Source organism: Micromesistius poutassou (genome assembly GCF_964030765.1).
Source record: "Micromesistius poutassou genome assembly, chromosome: 8".
NCBI lineage: Eukaryota > Metazoa > Chordata > Actinopteri > Gadiformes > Gadidae > Micromesistius > Micromesistius poutassou.
In genome coordinates this window covers 732,488-754,580 of record NC_140278.1, presented here as the reverse complement: position 1 = coordinate 754,580, position 22,093 = coordinate 732,488, and the positions used below count along the sequence as shown (strand labels likewise).

The 22,093-nt window shown below is 46.1% G+C and overlaps 2 protein-coding genes and 2 non-coding genes across 6 annotated transcripts; 3 read left to right on the top strand and 1 right to left on the bottom strand.

Moving 5' to 3' along the window:
- The first annotated feature begins 145 nt into the window (after positions 1–145).
- On the top strand, positions 146–1,509 carry malsu1 (mitochondrial assembly of ribosomal large subunit 1). Its single transcript, XM_084471244.1, has 4 exons — positions 146–544; positions 757–920; positions 1,028–1,109; positions 1,206–1,509. The coding sequence occupies exons 1-4, from the start codon at positions 196–198 to the stop codon at positions 1,358–1,360; spliced, it is 750 nt and encodes a 249-aa protein (XP_084327370.1). The 5' UTR covers positions 146–195; the 3' UTR covers positions 1,361–1,509.
- A 2,707-nt stretch (positions 1,510–4,216) lies between these two features.
- Positions 4,217–4,288, top strand: AC3HAE_022264 (transfer RNA aspartic acid (anticodon GUC)). The gene has a single exon. It is a non-coding gene; the product is annotated as a tRNA-Asp (tRNA).
- A 330-nt stretch (positions 4,289–4,618) lies between these two features.
- AC3HAE_022209 (transfer RNA glycine (anticodon GCC)) lies at positions 4,619–4,689 on the bottom strand. The gene has a single exon. It is a non-coding gene; the product is annotated as a tRNA-Gly (tRNA).
- A 2,738-nt stretch (positions 4,690–7,427) lies between these two features.
- On the top strand, positions 7,428–21,991 carry pals2a (protein associated with LIN7 2, MAGUK p55 family member a). 3 transcript variants are annotated; one of them, XM_084471808.1, is made up of 14 exons: positions 7,428–7,552; positions 9,188–9,246; positions 10,023–10,131; positions 10,659–10,777; positions 11,677–11,829; positions 13,947–14,093; positions 14,301–14,528; positions 14,942–15,073; positions 17,350–17,446; positions 18,491–18,562; positions 18,689–18,850; positions 18,931–19,133; positions 20,157–20,285; positions 20,646–21,991. In XM_084471808.1, the coding sequence occupies exons 3-14, from the start codon at positions 10,101–10,103 to the stop codon at positions 20,820–20,822; spliced, it is 1,650 nt and encodes a 549-aa protein (XP_084327934.1). In that variant the 5' UTR covers positions 7,428–7,552; positions 9,188–9,246; positions 10,023–10,100; the 3' UTR covers positions 20,823–21,991. The 3 variants fall into 3 exon arrangements, with proteins under 3 accessions (XP_084327934.1, XP_084327935.1, XP_084327936.1); XM_084471809.1 differs by lacking the exon at positions 10,023–10,131; XM_084471810.1 differs by lacking the exons at positions 7,428–7,552; positions 10,023–10,131 and adding an exon at positions 7,605–7,727.
- The last annotated feature ends 102 nt before the right edge of the window (positions 21,992–22,093 follow it).

Below are 22,093 nucleotides of genomic sequence, written 5' to 3'. Positions count from 1 at the left end.
TTAGTTTTTTGTATGCCTTTGCTTTGCCTGATTACACTACGATACGTTTAGCACAATATCCTCACTCGACAGGGGGCGGGCTTTTTACTCGCAGTAGTTTATGCTCCCCTCTTTAACCAAAGAAGAAACAATCAGATCAAAAACAGTAGGTCCTAATCATCGACGAACGAGGACCTCGGAAGGTAAACGTTAGTCATGTTTACTCTTAACAGTTGCCGACAACTGTTAATATCAGTGATTGCTAAAGATGTTGCGGATGGATGCCTGAAAGTAGCAAAGTATAGCTGTTGGACCCTCGGAGCGCTATGTGACACTAGGTTCAGTCGCCGAAGTTGTGTTACGAGGTCGGTTAAACAATGTCACCTGCAGCCTGCTGGTCGTGTGCTCCCAAAGAGACACTGCTCAGAGATGAGTGTTGTCCCAAAGAGACACTGCTCAGAGATGAGTGTTGTCCCAAAGAGACACTGCTCAGAGATGATGATTGAACCAAAGAGTAGAGGGCTTCAAGAGAAGAAGGAGGACACTGGTCCTGCAGGCCACAGCAGTAAGTATATTCAGTTCTGATTCATCTTAAACGGTGCAGGGATTCCAGGCATTCCAAGGTGTGATTAATCAAACTAATCAAACCAGTATAGTTCACCAAGTCATCTAAAATACAGTCTATTGACAAATACTGTCGCTGCTAAACTAATCAAAACATACTACCATCCAAACCTGAACAGCAACATCCATGATTCTTCTGAACTGTTTTCACAGGTTTCAACATCGATGTGATGGTATCGCTACTCCGTCAGGAAAACGCAGTGGACATCTGTGTCATCAAAATACCAGAAGAGCTCAATTATTCAGACTACTTTATAGTTGTTAGTGGTATTTCACCGAGACATCTCAGCGCAATGGCCCATTATGCTATTAAAGTGGTAACATTCATTTTCTGAACTGCAGTATTCACACCTATAAAGGGTGATTTTGAATTTTACCATTTGAACATTCTATGCATAAAACATATTTCATTTTTCTTTAAAAGCATAAATATATGAAGAGTGAGTGTGAGCCCCACGCTAAACTGGAGGGAAGGGATGCTGAAGACTGGAAGTGCATTGACTTTGGTACGTAAAGGGTCGTACATGTTTTAACCTTCAAAGCATAACAAGGCATAAGTAAAGGATAACCGCTCCAATGACTCTGTCCTGTGGCGTCCTCAGGTCGGATGGTTCTTCACCTCATGCTGCCGGAGACCAGGGAGCTTTATGAGCTGGAGAAGCTGTGGACCCTTCGCTCCTTTGACGAGCAGCTCAGGAGCCTGCCCGCCGAGACCCTACCAGAGGACTTTATTTATGGTTTACAAGAGGCCAAGTAAGAGCCATGGACTGTAATCAAAGGCACATGAAAATAGCTCAATGTTTTGCACTTTGTCAAAGTGTGACTCAAATGTTTTAATATGTTGTTTATATTTTGAATATCTGACACCTGTGCATAGACGACCAATAAACATTTTTTACTTTAAAATGTATTGTTATTGAGTACCCTTGATTCATTTACTCTAATTAATAATATTGTTCTGCTTACATGTACCTCGATTTATACAATAATCAGATTTCATGTTTGGTTCAACAGTAAATTTGCACATTCATTTGCATATTTGAACATCAATTTTATGGGGGAGCTCTTCTCTGCAAAAAACATAACATAATACAGCGTGTCAAGGTTCTCTTAACTTCTCTGGATGACTTTGACCCAGTCTCTGTATGATAGTGATGAGACTTTAAGCGCCAGACTCGTCAAACCTCGCCAACAGAAGTGTATCTGCTCTTTAAACAAATAGATGCCATTACAGAACCATTTCAATTAACATTACAGGTCCAGGGGCTGCAGTAGCATTCTGTACTTGAAGATTGAGGGATGGAGTTTGAGGGTTTTGTGCCCCACTTGTTAGTCTGGTTGTGCGTAATTCTTCGCTTTTTCAACACATGGGTTTGGATAGTTACAGCCATATGACCTTATGTGTATGTCTTGTGAAATTACAATGAATTACAGTTCAGTTTTTAGAATAAGGATATGAGACATTACCTTGCACATTACCTCTTAAATTATGTACAGTATATTTTATATCATATCTTACTCCTAAAATGTGGAAGAGGAAAAAAAAGAGTAAACCTGTAGACCAATTGGAACAATTAAAGTGCATCCATTTACCGGCGAACATGAATAAAAAGTGCACCACAATTAAATTCACTTTAAGGCAAGGGTCAGGATACAATCTTCAATCTTCTGTTAAATAATAGGCTTCTTAATGAGGCGTCCATCATTATGGCTTACTTTAATACAACTGTGTAGTATATACCCTCCCTTGTGAATAGCCTATATTATAATAATGCCATTGACCATTCTCCCAATGTGCATCTCTCTACCGGCATGGCGCCATTGGAAAATACTGTTTATTAAAGTGACTGATTAGTAAAAGTTGCCATGCCTTTTCAGCACCATTTTTCAAAAGAAACAGCCACCGCCAGCATAAAGAACTCTTATAATACTGAGAATCATATAGAACTCATAACACTGAGAATCATATATAACTCATAACACTAACAATGATATAGCATCCATATAATACTAGGAATCATATATAACTCATAGAACACTAGGAATCATATATAACTCATAGAACACTAGGAATCATAGATCTCATAACACTAGGAATCATATAGAACTCATAACACTAGGAATCTTATAAAACGCATACAACACTAAGAATCATATAGAACTCCTAACACTAGGAATCTTATAAAACTCCTAACACTAGGAATCTTATAAGACTCATATAACACTAGGACTCTCGACCAGCAGAGGGCGGCAGAGCTTAGGGTCGGAGCTACTGATATTTCCCGTCTTTCAAGTTTAGATGATAGCTGATATTAAACCGCTATTGGTTTAAATGTTTGAATAAAACACATTATTCTGCGTTTTACTTTTTTGATAAAGGATTGAGGTTATCTAAAGTCATGCTTGACCAATGTAACGTGTAATGCTTGTTATTTAAATATATTTGCCATTACTTCGCATTAATCCATCCTCATCTCGTTCAGTCACTATTTGATGTGTAGCCTAGGCTACCTTGATTACACCGTCCTATATTGGTGACCAGGATATCGGCAGTTTCATAACTCGTAGCCTACGAAGAAGTATTAATATCAACTGATTTGCTGTGAATAAATTTAATTAAGTTCAACCAAAAAGATTACAGTAATGTATGGTGTCAATAATCGATGGCAAAATATTTGTATTATTAGTTTATAAAGTAGCCTACTATAACTAGCCTATACAAATATGTAGCCTATTCTACCTTTGAAAAATAACTAACAATATTAGTTTACTTATCAAGGTTATCAATGTCCAATTAGGCCTACCATACTGACCCGAATATAAGACGAAACCGACATGTGAGAAGGTGACAATGCCCTCTCACTGTCTCTCCCCTCACATCATGTTTGATGAGGTATTTGGACTTCCAGAGCACTAGGGGGCAGAAGGTTAACCCCATTGGCCAGGGAAGTCCCCCTTGTTATTGGTCTGGCCCAATCAGTCCACCTGGACTGATTGGCTTATTTAATGGGAGTCTCAGTATGTGGCTGGGGGGAAGGAGCTAGCTTGACGAGAGGCTAGCCCTAAAGCACATGGTATAATTTGTTAGGCTAGGCTGATTGCTGCTGGTTGATGCAACCAGTCATTTCTTTTTGGAACATTGTTTTATTTTTGTTAATTTATTTTTGGACTTTGGTTTTGGAGTAAATAAAACTTCACCTTTTTGTCCTAACACCAGTGCCCTCGTTTTTGGCCCACACTCTCAAACCTGGCTGTCGTCGTCCACTTTTCTTTACCATCATCCAGCCTCACGGGCCGCCTCTCACACGACAATAAGAGGACCCCCCGATCCCTTTTCAAGATTCAAGAGTTTTGGATCAGATCTATTTATGAAGAAAATCATTTTATTTGAAAATGATGAATTTCGCAGTCGGGTGTGGATGAGAACATTCAGGACGCTCTTAGGAACTACGTTCAGCGTGCGCGTTGGTTCCCGTAGGTACAGTAGAAGGCATTTGCAGTTTTTCCAAATTATGACTTCCTAACCCCTCCACCCCCTTCCCCTTACAGGCTTCTCCAACAAAAACAAACAAAAAAAATCCAAAAAAAAACAACGATGTTGTAACCTCATACTTCCTCGTTAGTATAGTGGTCAGTATCCCCGCCTGTCACGCGGGAGACCGGGGTTCAATTCCCCGACGGGGAGTTAACTATTTTTTCTCACAGTCCCCAACACATTTATCGTTGCGTTTTTTAAGAGGCATGAGGTGTCTGTGAGCAAGACCACACATTCGATGTCCGTGAGAAGATCCACCCTGGTACACATAATTTAATGCGGTCAGGTCGCAGTCTCCTCTGGATGCGTGGTTCGAATCACACCTCAGACAGAAGTTTTGAGGACAACGAAAATCGAAATTATTATCATTATGACCTTTTGATATCAAAATATGAACGAAGATTAGTTCGGCTAAATGTTGTGCAAGATGAGCCCTCAGACACACTATTTGCAGTTCAGAATTTGAAAAAAAAGATACCATGCATTGGCCGGGAATCGAACCCGGGCCTCCCGCGTGGCAGGCGAGAATTCTACCACTGAACCACCAATGCTTGCTTACTCAATCAAAAAGTTGTTCTCACAAAATTACTACAAAACATTTTTACACCTGCAGGACTCAAAGTATTAGTTCACGTCAAGAAATACTCGCCACAGCTCCTCATTAGTACAGTGGGCAGTATCCCTTGATCATGCGTGAAACCAGGAATGTGAAGATTGGACTGGAATACTGTCTAGAGACTCCCAGAGATGACAGAGATGTGGAGGCGTGCGCGCACGAGCCAGACAGGCACTGCGCTAAAATCACGCAATCCAAGAATTCATAGGATGGGAAGTGCGTGGAATTTAAGCCATATACAATGACGGTCACGGCAATTAGTTGTCTACCTATGTATGCAGTGTTGGGGGTAACGAGTTACAAAGTAACGGATTACAGATAGTTAACCGACAGATAATTACCATTTTTTGGGTAACGAAGTAAAGTAACCCCCCCTCAACAATCCCGTATAAGAGCATTTCTGTTTTAATTGTAGGGGATAAAGTGACCTTTATTTTGATAATTTTTTTGGAAAGTAAAGTAATAAGTAGTGACTTTTAGAATACAGTAACGAGAAAGTAATCTCATTACAATTTACTAAAGTAACTAGCCCTGATGCCACTACTGCGGTGTGCGTGCAAGTTCTAGAATTTCAAGGTCCAGAATTTTGACCACTTATGACCTACTTTTAGCCCAAAGATTCTTTGTGAATATGGCCCCAGAACTATTACCGTATTGACCCAAATATAGAAGGTTCTCGCGAGACCTTGCTCTAATACCGCAATTGTCGTTCTCACGAGAACCTTCTATATTTGGGTGATTTATCCTTAGTATGAGCAGAGAATGTCTAATATGAAGTGAACTGGCACTCTCTGGTGACTTCCGGTTTCTGAACTGACATCTGTCCATGCAGGGTGCTCGCCAGTGAGCAGAATGAATGGGAGTGGACGGGGTTCCACCCTCAAGTCCACTTTTCTCAGGGTGTCATTTTTTGTCAAGTAATTTGAGAGTCACATTCAAAAGGGGGGGGGGGGGGGGGGGGGGGGCTAAAAGAATACACTCAGCTGAATATTGCATTTTTTTCACTTATCTGTTCTAAAAATCAGTTCAAAAAGATGATTATGTCACTGCCAGAGGTCCTGCTTTACGACAAGTTCTGAGTCACTTTGGCACTTCTGCATATATTATATATATTATTATATATATATACATATAATATATAACAATTAACTTCAACGGAAAGTCCTCCTTAAGATAACGTTTCTGATTCTGCTTCAGCTTCAGATTAGTGGTGGATTTCAGGTCAGATTTCGGTCAGTTCACCAAGAAGAGTCGTTCGTTCGTTCGCATTTCCGGTAGCGGTGAATCATGATTCTCAGTCACTGAGTCGGTCAGACTCAGCTCCTCCCTCGTTCTCGTTCAAATGAATCGCGAATGCACAGTTCTCAGCCGAGTCGGTCAGACTCGGCTCCTCCCTCGTTCTTATTCTCAAACGAATCACGATCGTAAGGTCGTGCAAACGGTCATCAATCAACACAACATTAACTAAGTTCCTTTTAGCTGAGGAGAGCTTCATGTTCGGAATCGGGATGTTGTTGCCCGGCTGGCTCTCGTGACTTCTCAGTCCTCACCGCTAAACAGTCAGTGAACGAACGGCGACTCGCGAGTCAGCGACTAGTGGGTGGAGCTGGGAGTCGAGTCTCGGAGAACGAACGAGACGAACGAAACAAACTGAAACGGGGAATCAGGTTGGTTCGTTCATGTTAAAGAGTCGTTCGTTCAAACTGATTTGTTCGCGAACGAGCCATCACTACTTCAGATGCCATCAAGAGGGGTCTCTGCTCGTAATCAGTCGCAAGTCCACGGCAAACAACGGCCAAACTGTAAGAAATCGAAAGGACATAAGTACTCATTCATTCGACTTTTGAACTATAATCTATATTGAATTTGCGGAATCTACAATAAAAATCTGCGATATTTCAATGACAAGCAGGTGAAAGAGATCCATTTAGCCATCTAGCCCCATAGACCCCCATTCAATCTGCACTCATGCGATCACCCCCAGTGGAATTCTAATGGAACTGCACCCAAGTTCGATAGAATGAGGCTCAATAGAGAGTGCCAAGGCTCTCCATAGACAGGCTCTGGTATGAATAGGTCTTTGAGTAGGTCACTTTTTTTTTTTTTAACTCTTCACTTCTTTGTTTCCAAACATTTACATTTTTTTTAAATGGTGTGCATGTTTACATTGTTTACTCCATTTAGACTTTTGAACTCTCAAATCCCTTCACTTGATTGGCTATATGATAAATCTGATGGGAGATGGGGGTCTTTCAAACTTCATGTGACTGCTACATTATTGTTCGTAAATTGTCAGGGAAGTTAGCCATAGTAGACCCATAGTAGACTCATAGTAGACCCATAGTAGACCCATAGTAGACTCATAGTAGACCCATAGTAGACCCATAGTAGACCCATAGTAGACTCATAGTAGACCCATAGTAGACCCATAGTAGACTCATAGTAGACCCATAGTAGACCCATAGTAGACTCATAGTAGACCCATAGTAGACGCATAGTAGACCCATAGTAGACCCATAGTAGACTCATAGTAGACCCATAGTAGACCCATAGTAGACCCATAGTAGACTCATAGTAGACCCATAGTAGACCCATAGTAGACTCATAGTAGACCCATAGTAGACCCATAGTAGACTCATAGTAGACCCATAGTAGACCCATAGTAGACGCATAGTCCTACTGGACAGGTTCTGCCACTGCGCATGATGAGCCCCGTCCGCTTGCTGTGGAGAGCCTGAAACATGTGGAGGAACAGGCATGACACTGACTGGAATACATTGAGACAGCACACTACTTAGGTAAAGTATAACTCAAAATGACACATTACGTGAACCCAAGGTGTGGATGGTTGGTGTGTGTGGCTGTAGCTCGGTTAGCTATGCTATCGGTAGCGTTATCGATCCTTAGCGTGTCCAATGAATGGCTAGCCAGCTAGCTGCAGTCAACACGTTCTAATACGACTAACCAGACCAGGTCAGTACACATATAGCTTGGTTTATACTATAAATCAGTACTAAGAGCCGTATCGATAACGTTACATTGTTGGATTATTTATTCTCAAAGCGTATATCCCACTGGCAAACATTGTTGACGCCTGACATGAGAAGCTAATTCAACCAGCTAATGTGTCTGGCAATACCACTAGCTTACCTTCACATAAACACCTTACATCAATACCACTAGAGACAGGTCGACAGGCAGCGGTCAATGGGCGCTTAGTATCTAGTTCAGTTAAGGCGAGCATCGAATAACCCTGTAGATGTTGGGACTATACTATAACCCTGTAGATGTTATGACTATACTATAACCCTGTAGATGTTAGGACTATAGTATAATCATAACATCTACAGGGTTATAGTTATATATATATATATAGTTATATAGTATAATACTATAACCCTGTAGATGTTGGGACTATACTATAACCCTGTAGATGTTAGGACTATACTATAACCCTGTAGATGTTGGGACTATACTATAACCCTGTAACATGTAGATGTTAGGACTATACTATAACCCTGTAGATGTTAGGACTATACTATAACCCTGTAAATGTTGGGACTATACTATAACTCTGTAGATGTTAACTTAGGACTATACTATAACCCTGTAAATGTTGGGACTATACTATAACTCTGTAGATGTTAACTTAGGACTATACTATAACCCTGTAGATGTTGGGACTATACTATAACCCTGTAGATGTTAACTTAGGACTATACTATAACCCTGTAGATGTTGGGACTATACTATAACCCTGTAGATGTTAACTTAGGACTATACTATAACCCTGTAGATGTTGAGACTATACTATCACTGCACGACGGTCGATCCACTTAATTTAACCCAATACTTGGATTAGTTTGATTTATTTTTCACTGATCATGGCCCCTGCTTTGAAACGTTTTTGTCCTCATATGTATTTACGTCATTGCTGTATTTAGTTGAGCTTTATGTTTGAAAAGCAAAATCAGTTTGTTATGTTTGTCGACTCATTTGTTTGAACTACCTTGTGCCATGCTACACAACTCACAGGCTGTCACATCCAATTCAGTGCCTTGGCTGTAACATTAGTTACACATTAGTTAAACATTAGTTAAAATGCTGTCTTGTACAACCTATCATGTAGTAACTCGGCTATATTTGTTTGATATGACCCTTGTTCAGTGTTTCCGATTTTTACAATTCATATTTTCTGTACATATTTTACGCCACAGCCTTGTGTAAAATTCCTTTTGTTCAATTAATGTATTCTACTGATCTGCAATCAGATTTTCTTGCTTTGGCATGTTCAAAATGTTTAGCCCAAACAAATCCAATGATTGTTTTGTAATGAAAATCCTGCAGAATGAATAAGAGCCATGACTTAAATGGAGAAAATAAAAACCAAAGCTTTTCTTATTTTCTCCACTACTTCTCGTCATGGGTACCAGATGAGCATAGAGAGCGGCTCTCTGGCCTTCTACTGTACTGATTAGTACACAACTCACTGGTGAGTCTCTATTTTAATACATTATACATTTGCTATTTTTTCTTGTTAAAATATGTAGAGAAATCGACCTCTTCCAAACATGTTGTTGGACCATTAGCAGTAGTTTGCCCTGCTCTGTTTAGTCAGTCTGTTTGCATAGTGCCACGCAATCCGCCCCCACCACCCTTGGTCTCTGTGTGACTGGCTCAACCTTAAAGGCCCTGAGACACCAAACCAACGTCAAAGAACTAGCTATGACAAATGCTGACTGTTGTGTTGCTCGCCTTGCCTGTGTCTTGGACAAAGAGTTGCGCTGGAACACATGTCAAGACTATGGCCAAGTAGCACCACGTTCTGCTCCCTGTGAGAGGAAATAACTCGCTACCAGCAGGTGGCGTTAGTCTGTGTTCGTCTTTAAGGGACAGCGGCTGACCTAGGTCTGCAGATTTATGCAAACATGAAACAAGGCAGCGTTTGCCGACCTGTTCGATGTGCGTGACACCGCAGAAACTAGGGCCACAGACGACCGACTGCCAGCCCGATGTGTCCGGGCCTGAAGGCAGAAGGAGAACACCCTCCTTTGTATTCCACAGGACCTCTGTGTCATTCCCTCGTGAACCCTTACTGTGCAAACACAAACACCCCACATACAGAGAGAGCCTCCGGGGGGGGGGACTCCTCTGTTGCCATGGTGAACAGGACATACTGTGTCTTGTGCCAGCCAGTTTAACATGGGTCATTTAGATATGTTGATATCGACCTACACTGATGCAGCTGCCCCCCTCCTTCCTCCCCAGGTGGTTTGTCATTTGGCAGCAGACTGGATATTTCACTGTGTTGTGGAGGCGTTTGTTCTGACCTGAGTAGTATACATTATGATGTTGGCCAATAGCGTGTCGGGCTCAGGTAAGATCATTCTAGCCCATCTTGTTTGTGTCACGCTTCAAATAATCACATTTCAAAACAACAACGTTTTGTTCTTCTTACTTTGATTTGTGAAATAAGTTTGCAGATTCTTGTAGCCAGATGATTGGTGGAAGGAACAAAAAGCCTGAATGGCGGAGCAAATGTAATGTTCATTCCCATTCTGTGTGGTTTTGGTGGTTCACGTTTTTTGAGTTGTGGAGCTCCATCTTGTCACTTTCTAACTCCCAATTCATCCATATTTCCATTGTCTTATTTCTGTCATTCTATTCTCATTCCTGTTATTTGTAACACGATGAGAGATTCCTGCACTCCTGCAGAGTTTTCTTTCTGCTTTCACTGAATGAAATGCCCTGTTTCAGCTGCCATCGTCTGATACAAAATATAGTGTGTGTGTGTGTGTGTGTGTGTGTGTGTGTGTGTGTGTGTGTGTGTGTGTGTGTGTGTGTGTGTGTGTGTGTGTGTGTGTGTGTGTGTGTGTGTGTGTGTGTGTGTGTGTTCTCCTCCAGCCATGCAGCAGGTGCTGGAGACCCTCAAAGGGCTGCCCCCGGGCACCGCAGCGCAGGACCTGGACCTCCTCTTCCTCACAGGGCTCATGGAGAGCCCCATCGTCCGCTCTCTGGCCAAGGTGGGGGACTGTGTACCACAGCTAGGGGTGTCCATCGGGGCCAAGGTGGGGGACTGTGTACCAAAGCTAGGGGTGTCCATCGGGGCCAAGGTGGGGGACTGTGTACCACAGCTAGGGGTGTCCATCGGGGCCAAGGTGGGGGACTGTGTACCACAGCTAGGGGTGTCCATCGGGGCCAAGGTGGGGGACTGTGTACCACAGCTAGGGGTGTCCATCGGGGCCAAGGTGGGGGACTGTGTACCACAGCTAGGGGTGTCCATCGGGGCCTTCATGACGATTCGATACGATATCGATTTCTTAAGCCAACGATTCGATTGTTTTCGATACTTCCCCAGAATTCCCCGCGATACGATTCGATACTCAATATTTTTTATATAATATCTATCAAATAAATCAACAAAAAAATTAATCATTTGCCTTTTATTGAGAATACAGAAACAGTATTCTATACAGACTTTAGTGCTCACTGTGCAGGTCTAGTACGGCAATGAGCCTATTCTCTGTAAAAAAAACTACTCTTGCGGATGAATCGATGCATCGAATCGTCGGCTGTATAATCGATTAATCGATACAAATCGATTAATATTTACACCCCTAACCACACCGGCTCTCCCATTTAACCTTCATACGCACGCCACTGCTTAAGATTGTTATTGCACTCTCATCGCTACAATAAGGGGAACATTTGACTCACAACTAATAGGATCCGTGGAAATAGGTGTAGTTGTCACTGGCAATTCTAGGTCAGAAGAGACATCGACACAGTACTGTTTGTATTATGCAACCGCACTGGACCGTAATGAATGCATATCCTCTTTCATTTTAGTTGGCTTTTTCTGTCTTAGTTTTTTATTGAAGTTGTTCAGGTCAAGGTGTGAACGGTGTGTGTCCGTGTGCAGGCCCATGAGCGTCTGGAGGTGGTGCAGCTGACTGCGGTGGGGGACAACAACATGGAGCTGGTGACGGACATCCTGGAGGCCCTCCACAGCACAGCAGGGGACGACGTTGTAGCCGCTGAGCTCACTAGGATCCTGCAGGAGCCCCACTTCCAGGTAGAATGGCTTTCATGTCTCAGCAAACCCTGTTGTGCATTGAGCGGTTAACCCGATTGGGGCTTTCATTTATATTCTTCATTTTCTATTTATTTTCTCATGGGCCCTCATTGGCCCATACGTTTGTTTGCCGATACGAAAACTTTAGAAATGGTGTAGATTTATAATTGTAACTACCTCTTTATAAATTGTTTATTACGGTGTTTGAACCTCTAAAATAAATGCTTTATCTGCTCACATCCACGTAAACACTCCCAACACAAACAGTTTTAGATGATGTTCTGTGGGAACTTCAGGTTAGTGCTGCTCCCCATACTACAGGTCGCTGGTCCCTTTAGCTCCTGGTTTTACTGTGATGTTGCTGTGGCCCAAAGCTTTGCTGCAGGGCGAGCGGCAAATCACCAGGAGCTGCTCCAGCCCCAAGATACCACAAATGTATATTGAATAATGGCCAATATATCTATATTTTGACCATCGGCCGATATATCTATTGGTCATTTTTTACTCACTAATATCGTTATCAGCCTTAACCCCCTAAAACCCAGTATCTGTGTTCTCCTTGTTAAACCCAGTATCTGTGTTCTCCTTGTTAAACCCAGTATCTGTGGGGCTGTCCTTGTTAAACCCAGTATCTGTGAGGCTCTCCTTGTTAAACCCAGTATCTGTGGGGCTGTCCTTGTTAAACCCAGTATCTGTGAGGCTCTCCTTGTTAAACCCAGTATCTGTGAGGCTCTCCTTGTTAAACCCAGTATCTGTGAGGCTCTCCTTGTTAAACCCAGTATCTGTGGGGCTGTCCTTGTTAAACCCAGTATCTGTGGGGCTGTCCTTGTTAAACCCAGTATCTGTGGGGCTGTCCTTGTTAAACCCAGTATCTGTGGGGCTGTCCTTGTTAAACCCAGTATCTGTGGGGCTGTCCTTGTTAAACCCAGTATCTGTGAGGCTCTCCTTGTTAAACCCAGTATCTGTGGGGCTGTCCTTGTTAAACCCAGTATCTGTGGGGCTGTCCTTGTTAAACCCAGTATCTGTGGGGCTGTCCTTGTTAAACCCAGTATCTGTGGGGCTGTCCTTGTTAAACCCAGTATCTGTGGGGCTGTCCTTGTTAAACCCAGTATCTGTGGGGCTGTCCTTGTTAAACCCAGTATCTGTGGGGCTGTCCTTGTTAAACCCAGTATCTGTGGGGCTGTCCTTGTTAAACCCAGTATCTGTGGGGCTGTCCTTGTTAAACCCAGTATCTGTGGGGCTGTCCTTGTTAAACCCAGTATCTGTGGGGCTGTCCTTGTTAAACCCAGTATCTGTGAGGCTCTCCTTGTTAAACCCAGTATCTGTGGCGCTCTCCTTTTAGCGCCGTTGTTGGGAGTCGGGACGCGGAGCGCGTCAAAGTGTCCCGGCCCTGTTCCGTCCGGCCGCTTCATGAGACGGTTCCTCTTCTGCAGGCTTCACAGCGGCTCTTAAATGACCCCCCCCCCATTCTGCATTTACACAGAACGCACAAAATAAAGGCGCACAGTCCTGCCTTGAAGGGCAGGATGAGAAGGACTTTAGATTAACTAATGAACAGACCAGGGGGTCGGATCAGGCGGGCCATTAGGACATGTAGCTTCACTTTGTCCTCTACAACTTGCCCTGTCAAGCAATAAGAAGCTGGTGTGTGGGAGGAGCGGGGTGGGTCGGGCGGTGGGAGGAGCCTCACTTTGACCAATAGCAGGCTCTGAACCATGTGGGTAAATTTAGGGGAGATGGGGAGGGGATGGTCATCTAGTGTTTCTGTAAATGCTTAGATTGTGTGATGCATTTTGCAATGTCAGACTTATTCTGTGCTCTGCTCCTGAGGTAAGAACACCAGTCCTTCTGTGTATGTACGACACGTCATTGTTAGACTTGCTTAACGTTTTTTTGTCTATTTGTGCTGAGGCAATTATGGATTTGATGATATATAAATATATTTGTTTTAGGTGTTCAGGAATTGTTATGGTTATTTCATGTTCTGTTGGTTAGAATATGTGGTTTTATTGAAGTTAATACTGTAAATCACCCCGACCCTTTCAGAAAGAGTCCTGCTGTCCTGCTGTTGATCTCATTCTCCGTGGTCTCTGACCCTCTTGGGTAATCTGTGGCAGTGTTTGATCGAGGCTCATGACAAAGTGGCTGCTAAGTGGTACGAGACGCCTCCAGCCCCGGGCGGCGGACCCTCCCTGAGCGGCTCGCTGGTGCCCCCCGACGCCGTCAGGATGATCAGTGTCCAGAAGAGGGCCGGGGAACCGCTGGTCAGTCTGCTACCAAACTACCGCATGTCGTGTGTGGGACCACGAGTTGGTCCTCCCGTCTGTGTGCCACATGCACCGGGCCTCGTTCAGGAGGACGGTGTGAATGAGGGTTTGATAGCCCCACCTCCACCTCATGAAGCCGACGTCCACGGGAGGTGATTAATGAAGTGCGGAAGTTAAATGAAGATGACCCTCCCCCCACCCCAGGGCGTGACGTTCCGCGTGGAGGGGGGCGCGCCGGTGATCGCGCGGATCCTGCATGGCAGCGCCATCGGCAGGCAGGGCCTGCTGCACGCCGGCGACGTCATCCTGGAGGTGGACGGCCGCGCGGTGGGCGGCGACCCCAAGGAGCTGCAGGAGCTGCTGAAGGACTGCAGCGGCACCATGACCCTCAAAGTGCTGCCCAGCTACCGGGAGGCCCCTGCCCCCCCACAGGTCAGAGGGGCCGTTGGCCCTGCAGTGACTCACTCTAAATGGACACCTTGTCACGTTCCCGTCCCCAACGTGTCCTGTTTATGAACATGGCCTCTGTTTGGTCGACTCACGGCCATAACATGCAGGCATCATGAGGGAGGCCCTACCTGTCAGGGTGCTGGGTGGGGGAGTGGTGGTGCTGCTTATTCAGACGTCCTGCGTGACTGTAACTGAGCCCAGCAGGGCCTATTAATAACGCCTCACAGGCCATCTGGGGCATGGTGGAGCAGGGGCAGGATCAGTGTGGGGAGGGGGTGGTTTACTTGCATACATGCAGTACATATATATATATATATATATATATACATTAAATTCCAAGTTTTTACATTTAGGAATTCATTGTAACTTTTTCAATGTTAACTGTGCCATCACAGGTGTTTCTGAAGCCACACTTCAAATATAAACCGGCCACAGACAACCTCATCCCCTGCAGAGAGGCGGGGCTGGCGTTCTCCAGGGGGGACATTCTTCACGTGGTCAACAAGGAAGACCCCAACTGGTGGCAGGTGAGCAGGCAGCAGACCTGGTGTTGCTCTGTCTTATTTATACTGTGTCTTAAACTGTCCTTCCAGGCAGGATATGAACTTTCTCTCCTTAACTGTTAGCACTCCTCAGCAGTTCACTCTCTAACCATATCCATGTATGTGTGTATGTTATTTCTTTGGTAACAAGCTTCACAATCACATGGTTTGGTCTGCAACTGACCCTGTAACATGACACTCACCGACCAGCTGACACTAACTACTGCTCGCTTCAACTAGTATTTCTCTCCTCGTAGTGGAGATGGCTCGTCTTTCAGAGTCGAGCAAAAGCTCATTCAAATGGAAATTTAAAGATGACATTGTCTTACTGTCTTAAGATCACAAGTGTGTTACTCTTTACTGTAGATAAGCAGTCATGCGTTACATAGGGATGGGCATTGTCAACATTTGACCAAAGCCATTATCGATTCTGAATATCTTAAGATTTAATTAAGGGTTTCTCAGTCTAAGAAAAACATCTGCAAAGCCTGCCTGTGTGGAGCTAATGTTTTTATAACATAGTGTTATCACCCTACAGACATGCTGCTGGTTGAGAATAGGGATGCACAAATCACAAGTTCAAGTACCTCGGGGTCTTGTTAGCGAGTGAGGGTACGATGGAGCGTGAGATCGACAGAGAGTCTGAGCAGCGGGGCCGGTATTCTACTGGTATACCGGTATTGTACTTGCTTTACCGCACCGTTGAGACGAAAAGAGAGCTGAGCCGGAAGTCGATGTTCGTTCCTACCCTCACCTGTGGTCATGAGGGACGGGTGATGACCGAAAGAACGAGATCGTGGGTACAAGCGGCTGAGATGGGTTTTCTCAGGAGGGTGGCTGGCGTCTCCCTTAGGGATAGGGTGAGAAGCTCAGCCAGTCGGGAGGAACTCTGAGTAGAGCCGCTGCTCCTCTGCTAGGAAGGAGTCAGTGGAGGGGGTTCATCTGGTGAGGATGCCCGCTGAGCGCCTCCCTTGGGAGGGGTTCCAGGTACGACCAGTGGGGAGGAGACCCCGGGGAAGACCCAGGACTATGTGGAGAGATTATATCCCAACACTGGCCTGGGAACGCCTGGGGATCCCCCCGTCAGAGCTGGTCAATGTGGCCCGGGAAAGGGAAGTCTGGGGCCCCCTGCTGGAGCTGCTGCCCCCGCGACCCGACCCCGGATAAGTGGTTGAAGATGAGGATGAGAATAAGGATTCACTGGGGAAAATTGCAAACGTGACGTTGTTTAGGGCATGGCAGGGCAGAGTACTTTGTAATTGGCCTATTTTGGCCTTGTATTTCTTCTTAGTACTTTATTGTGTAGCATCTGCAGTAGCTAGCTATCACTGCTGTATACGGGGAATGGGTTGTATAGTGATGGTTAGTACTTGCACTTGGTTCTATGAACATCTTTACTGTACCGACAGCGATATATTGTTTCACTTCTTATGAAAAACCATAACTGTGTCCCTGAGCAAGACATTTAACCCTAACTGCTCCTAACGAGCTGGCTGTCGCCTTGCGTGGTTGGTTCCTGCTAAATGCCCTAAATGTAAAAATGGAAATGTATTTTGTTGTAATATTGAGCAAACGATGGCTCTATAGAGAGGTTGCTGCTGCCGTCGGCTTGGCTTAGAAGGCTTTCTATGAACAGGCTAAGCTGCTATTGTGATGTTTGATGTGTTTTTTAAAACCACAGCGCTATACTGCTCTGCACTTCACTCAGTGTTGATGTCGGGATGTTCCTGTCAGGCGCTCATTATTGTAAAACCATGCAACCGCATGGGGAGCTGTGCTGGGCCAGCCACTAAACTTTGGCATCAAACCTATTTGATTCAGCCATGACTGCGCAACCTCATCATTTAATGATTTGGTCGACTATTTTTTCTCGAGTACTCGTTACCCCATATATCAATATATCGGCATCGATAAAAGGAATGGATCATCCAGGGCACATCTGGTTCCAACGGATACTGCTTTTTGGAATCGGTTCCCCACTGGGAGAGGTTCTTGATCTCAGCCCTAGCGTCACATTGCTTCCTAGCCGTATGAAATCAATCTTGATAAGCAACCAAATGCTGTTAATGTCAAATCCTCCTTCATAACGTTGTGTTTAATGTAGTAGTTTTGTCATCGAGACAAAAGTGACATGGTTGATTATCCCATGAATGTTTTTAAACCATACTTGACATTGAGGTGATGGGTGTGAAATGTTCAACCATAGGATACGTGTTCAGCTCTAATCTCTTCCATCTCTATAATGACCTCTCTCCCTGCAGGCCACCAACCTGGTGGTTGGAGATACTGGTCTGATCCCCAGTCAGTTCCTGGAGGAGAAGAGGAAGGCGTTTGTGAGGAGAGACTGGGACAGCTCCGGTGGGTGCTGCTTCATACCGGCCTTCCTGCCATCTTTTACACATGCCACATCGGCTGCTCACGCTTCATTGTGTGAAGGTCCTGATGTACTTCAGCCCAGAGTGGTTTTCACACAGCCGGCGTGTGACCAAAGGGCCGTATTGGGCTTCCAACACTGCCGGGTGCTCACTGTGAATGTGTATCAACACAACCCCTCGGTACACTACAGCCTGCAACAACAACAGTAGGCCTGGGCCATAGGGCTGAGAGACACCATATAACGTGATGATATTGATCGATATCGATAACTATTGATCATTTTAATTACCTAAAAATACTAGGAATTACCATGCTGGATTTAAACACTTCTGTTGAACACTTAATATGACCTTCCACTGTTCTTCGTTGATAAATACTCCAATGTCGAAACAAGAATGAAAAACACTCAAATATTGTAAGTAAGTATGGAACCGTGTTTGTGTAACAAACCCAGCTGCTAGATTCGGTGGTCCAGTCTCTTATTGATATATATTGAACATGTTTTATATTGATATTGATCAAAAGTCTATCACGAAACGATAATTTATTGTTTTATTGCCCAGGCCTAACAACAGCACATGAAAAAACGTCAATATCTGCTATCTGTAAATAATTGTTATCTTTAAAATATGGACTATTATGTCCCACTCTTCCTTTCCAAGCAAGAGTTGCTGAGATTATGGTTTACATACTACATACATCGTGTACATTAGTATGACCCCTGGTCATACTAATGTCTATAAGGGTACATTACTTAACCATAAATTAACATGAGTTAATGCAGTAATATGCACTATTATATAGCATTTGCATAGGTATTGGGGTCAGGGTGGGGGTCAAGGATTATTAAATATTGTATACATTAACACCATTACCTAGTGAACATTACTACACCAATAGTGTGTAGTAATGCTGTGTTACCGATATTTGTAACGGTAAAGAGATGGTGACTGACCGGTCCATTGACAGGTCAGATAAAAGGTGTGTCTGGTGCCTGATTGGTTGATTTCTTATTTTCCCTGCTAGGCATGCTCTGTGGAACAATAACGGGAAAGAGAAAGAAGAAAAAAATGATGTATCTTACCTCAAAGAACGCAGGTGTGCCTTCAATGCTTGTTGCTGTTTGTAAACACAACATTTGAATGTGACCTTTCTATGGCTCAGCAGTGTTCAGAGAGTCCTACTAACCATTCAGAACGCGGTTCCCCCCCCCGTCCCGGGCAGAGTTTGACCGCCATGAGCTGCAGACCTATGAGGAGGTGGCCCGCATGCCCCCGTTCCAGAGGAAGACCCTGGTGCTGATCGGGGCCCAGGGGGTGGGCCGGCGCAGCCTCAAGAACCGGCTCATCGTCATCAACCCGCTGAAGTACGGGACCACCGTCCCCTGTGAGTGACGGGCGGGAGCAGGGTCAGCAGGGCCTCCGGCGGGCAGCAGGGTGACCTGTGTCTCTTCCCCCCCCCCCCAGTCACCTCCAGGCGGCCCCGGGAGGAGGAGCTGGACGGCCAGGCGTACCGCTTCGTGACGCGGGCCGACATGGAGCGGGACATCAAGGACAGCCGCTACCTGGAGCACGGCGAGTACGACGGCAACCTCTACGGCACCAAGATGGACTCCATCCACGAGGTGGTGGAGGCCGGACGCACCTGCATCCTGGACGTTAACCCCCAGGTGGGTGACGGGGGGGGGGCGGGGGGTGTCTGGGGGGCTGGAGGTCAACCCCCAGGTGGGTGACGGGGGGGGGGGGCGGGGGGTGTCTGGGGGGCTGGAGGTCAACCCCCAGGTGGGTGACAGGGGGGTCTGTCTGGGGGGCTGGAGGTCAACCCCCAGGTGGGTGACGGGGGGGTCTGTCTGGGGGGCTGGAGGTGAACCCCCAGGTGGGTGACGGGGGGGTCTGTCTGGGGGGCTGGAGGTGAACCCCCAGGTGGGTTACAGGGGGGTCTGTCTGGGGGGCTGGAGGTGAACCCCCAGGTGGGTGACGGGGGGGTCTGTCTGGGGGGCTGGAGGTCAACCCCCAGGTGGGTGACAGGGGGGTCTGTCTGGGGGGCTGGAGGTCAACCCCCAGGTGGGTGACGGGGGGGTCTGTCTGGGGGGCTGGAGGTCAACCCCCAGGTGGGTGACGGGGGGGTCTGTCTGGGGGGCTGGAGGTGAACCCCCAGGTGGGTTACAGGGGGGTCTGTCTGGGGGGCTGGAGGTGAACCCCCAGGTGGGTGACGGGGGGGTCTGTCTGGGGGGCTGGAGGTGAACCCCCAGGTGGGTGACGGGGGGGTCTGTCTGGGGGGCTGGAGGTGAACCCCCAGGTGGGTTACAGGGGGGTCTGTCTGGGGGGCTGGAGGTCAACCCCCAGGTGGGTGACGGGGGGGTCTGTCTGGGGGGCTGGAGGTCAACCCCCAGGTGGGTTACAGGGGGGTCTGTCTGGGGGGCTGGAGGTCAACCCCCAGGTGGGTGACGGGGGGGTCTGTCTGGGGGGCTGGAGGTCAACCCCCAGGTGGGTGACGGGGGGGTCTGTCTGGGGGGCTGGAGGTCAACCCCCAGGTGGGTGACGGGGGGGTCTGTCTGGGGGGCTGGAGGTTACAATGTCCTACTTACCTTTTGTTTCCAACGAGTGCACCCCAGCGGCACCACGATACAGCCACGCTATGACGTCCAGCATTGCTCAAACTTTGGCGCATGGTTCTGTGTTTGGTGCTGCAGGCCCTGAAGGTGCTGAGGACTGCAGAGTTCATGCCCTTTGTGGTGTTCATCGCTGCCCCAGAGCTCGATACGTTACGAGCTATGCACAAAGCCGTGGTGGACGCTGGACTCACCACCAAACTGCTCACGGTGAGAAAACCAGATAGTTGATCATTACAATACCCTCTGGAGCTTTAGCCTGGGTCGCTGAGCAAGATGCTGGTTAGGGTGTTCCATGCCCGGCCAAAAGGTGGTGGGTTTGAACCCCAACGTGGACAAGATCTTGTCTGTGAACTACGCGAAAGAATCTGCCACTGTGAATCCTTTCCATATGTTGCACCTTAACTTTGTTTATTTAGTGAACAAGGCATCCCTGAGCAACAATCCACACTACCCTACCTGCCCTTTAAATGACATCTAGGAAAAACGCTTTGGAGCAAAGTGTCAATAAAAAGTACCGGCGAGCGCTTCCTCACGCTAACACCAGAGCCCACGCTCTCCGTCCAACAGGAGAACGACCTGAAGAAGACGGTGGACGAGAGCGCCAGGATCCGCCGGGCGTACAGCCACTACTTTGACCTGACCATCGTCAACGACCACCTGGACAAGGCCTTCGACCGGCTGCAGGAGGAGGTGGAGGACTTGTGTGTGGAGCCCCAGTGGGTCCCGGTCTCCTGGGTCTTCTGAGGACCGGCCCCGTCGGACACACACACACACACACACACACACACACACACACACACACACACACACACACACACACACACACACACACACACAGGGTGTGGTGTCTGTTTCATTGTGCGCAGAACTATGCAACTATCTTCTAACAACAAACAGCAAGTGTACTTAATTTTTTTATTGTGTTGTACCTTCCTGCCATTCATGGTTGTACTGCATGTAAGACCAGGCCAGTATGTAGGAGGTGTATGTGAGTATTTATTGAAAAGGTTACCTCAGCGTTAATGTTTACGGTGAGACATGTAGTACGGTGTCCTCTTACGTCCAGAGAGACATGGTTCTTCTAGCAGTACGCCATACGTCTCCTGCTTTGTTTTTACCTCAAAGTGGGTCAAAGCTGTAGGTCACGGTACGCGATGGTAATAACAGTTACCTCTGTCAGTTTGTTGCCAGTCTTTTTTCTTTTAAATGTGGATTAAAAAAAGGCTTTCTTTATTGCGTTTCAAGGTGACCTGTTACGCTGCTGTCTCGTTGTAAGGTAAATGTTTAAGGTCTATTCTGGTGCTGCTTTGGGTAATGGACCTTCAACAGGGCCCCTAGAAACAGGGTACTGGATGAACACTTTCAACAGGGCCCCTAGAAACAGGGCCATGAACCCCTACAATAGGGCCCCTAGAAACAGGGCCATGAACCCCTACAATAGGGCCCCTAGAAACAGGGCCATGAACCCCTACAATAGGGCACCTAGAAACAGGGCCATGAACCCCTACAATAGGGCCCCTAGAAACAGGGCCATGAACCCCTACAATAGGGCCCCTAGAAACAGGGTCATGAACCCCTACAATAGGGCACCTAGAAACAGGGCCATGAACCCCTACAATAGGGCCCCTAGAAACAGGGTCATGAACCCCTACAATAGGGCCCCTAGAAACAGGGCCATGAACCCCTACAATAGGGCCCCTAGAAACAGGGCCATGAACCCCTACAATAGGGCCCCTAGAAACAGGGCCATGAACCCCTACAATAGGGCCCCTAGAAACAGGGGATTGCACTCAGTGGATCATCCCAATTGATGTGAGATTTAGAATACTGAAATTTTAACCATTTTTTTAAAATAAAGGCCATATTTACTTGTATATTTTACAATAATTCAGGAAGCTGTATTTTCAGATGTTTAAATAAATAAGAGTGTTTTCTAAACAATCTGTTTTGTGTGGTTTGTTTGGCAAGGGCATGAAGGTAAAAACAAATCCATTGTTTCTTGAAGGTAAAATTAC

Excerpts from the sequence above, each read along its gene's own strand:
- malsu1 (XM_084471244.1), top strand. The coding sequence starts at position 196 with ATGTTTACTCTTAACAGTTGCCGACAACTGTTAATATCAGTGATTGCT. Across the intron at positions 921-1,027 it reads CCCATTATGCTATTAAAGTG|CATAAATATATGAAGAGTGA; the intron begins GTAACATTCATT and ends TTTCTTTAAAAG. Across the intron at positions 1,110-1,205 it reads CTGGAAGTGCATTGACTTTG|GTCGGATGGTTCTTCACCTC; the intron begins GTACGTAAAGGG and ends TGGCGTCCTCAG.
- pals2a (XM_084471808.1), top strand. The coding sequence starts at position 10,101 with ATGATGTTGGCCAATAGCGTGTCGGGCTCAG. Across the intron at positions 14,529-14,941 it reads AGGCCCCTGCCCCCCCACAG|GTGTTTCTGAAGCCACACTT; the intron begins GTCAGAGGGGCC and ends GTGCCATCACAG. Across the intron at positions 20,286-20,645 it reads TCACCACCAAACTGCTCACG|GAGAACGACCTGAAGAAGAC; the intron begins GTGAGAAAACCA and ends TCCGTCCAACAG.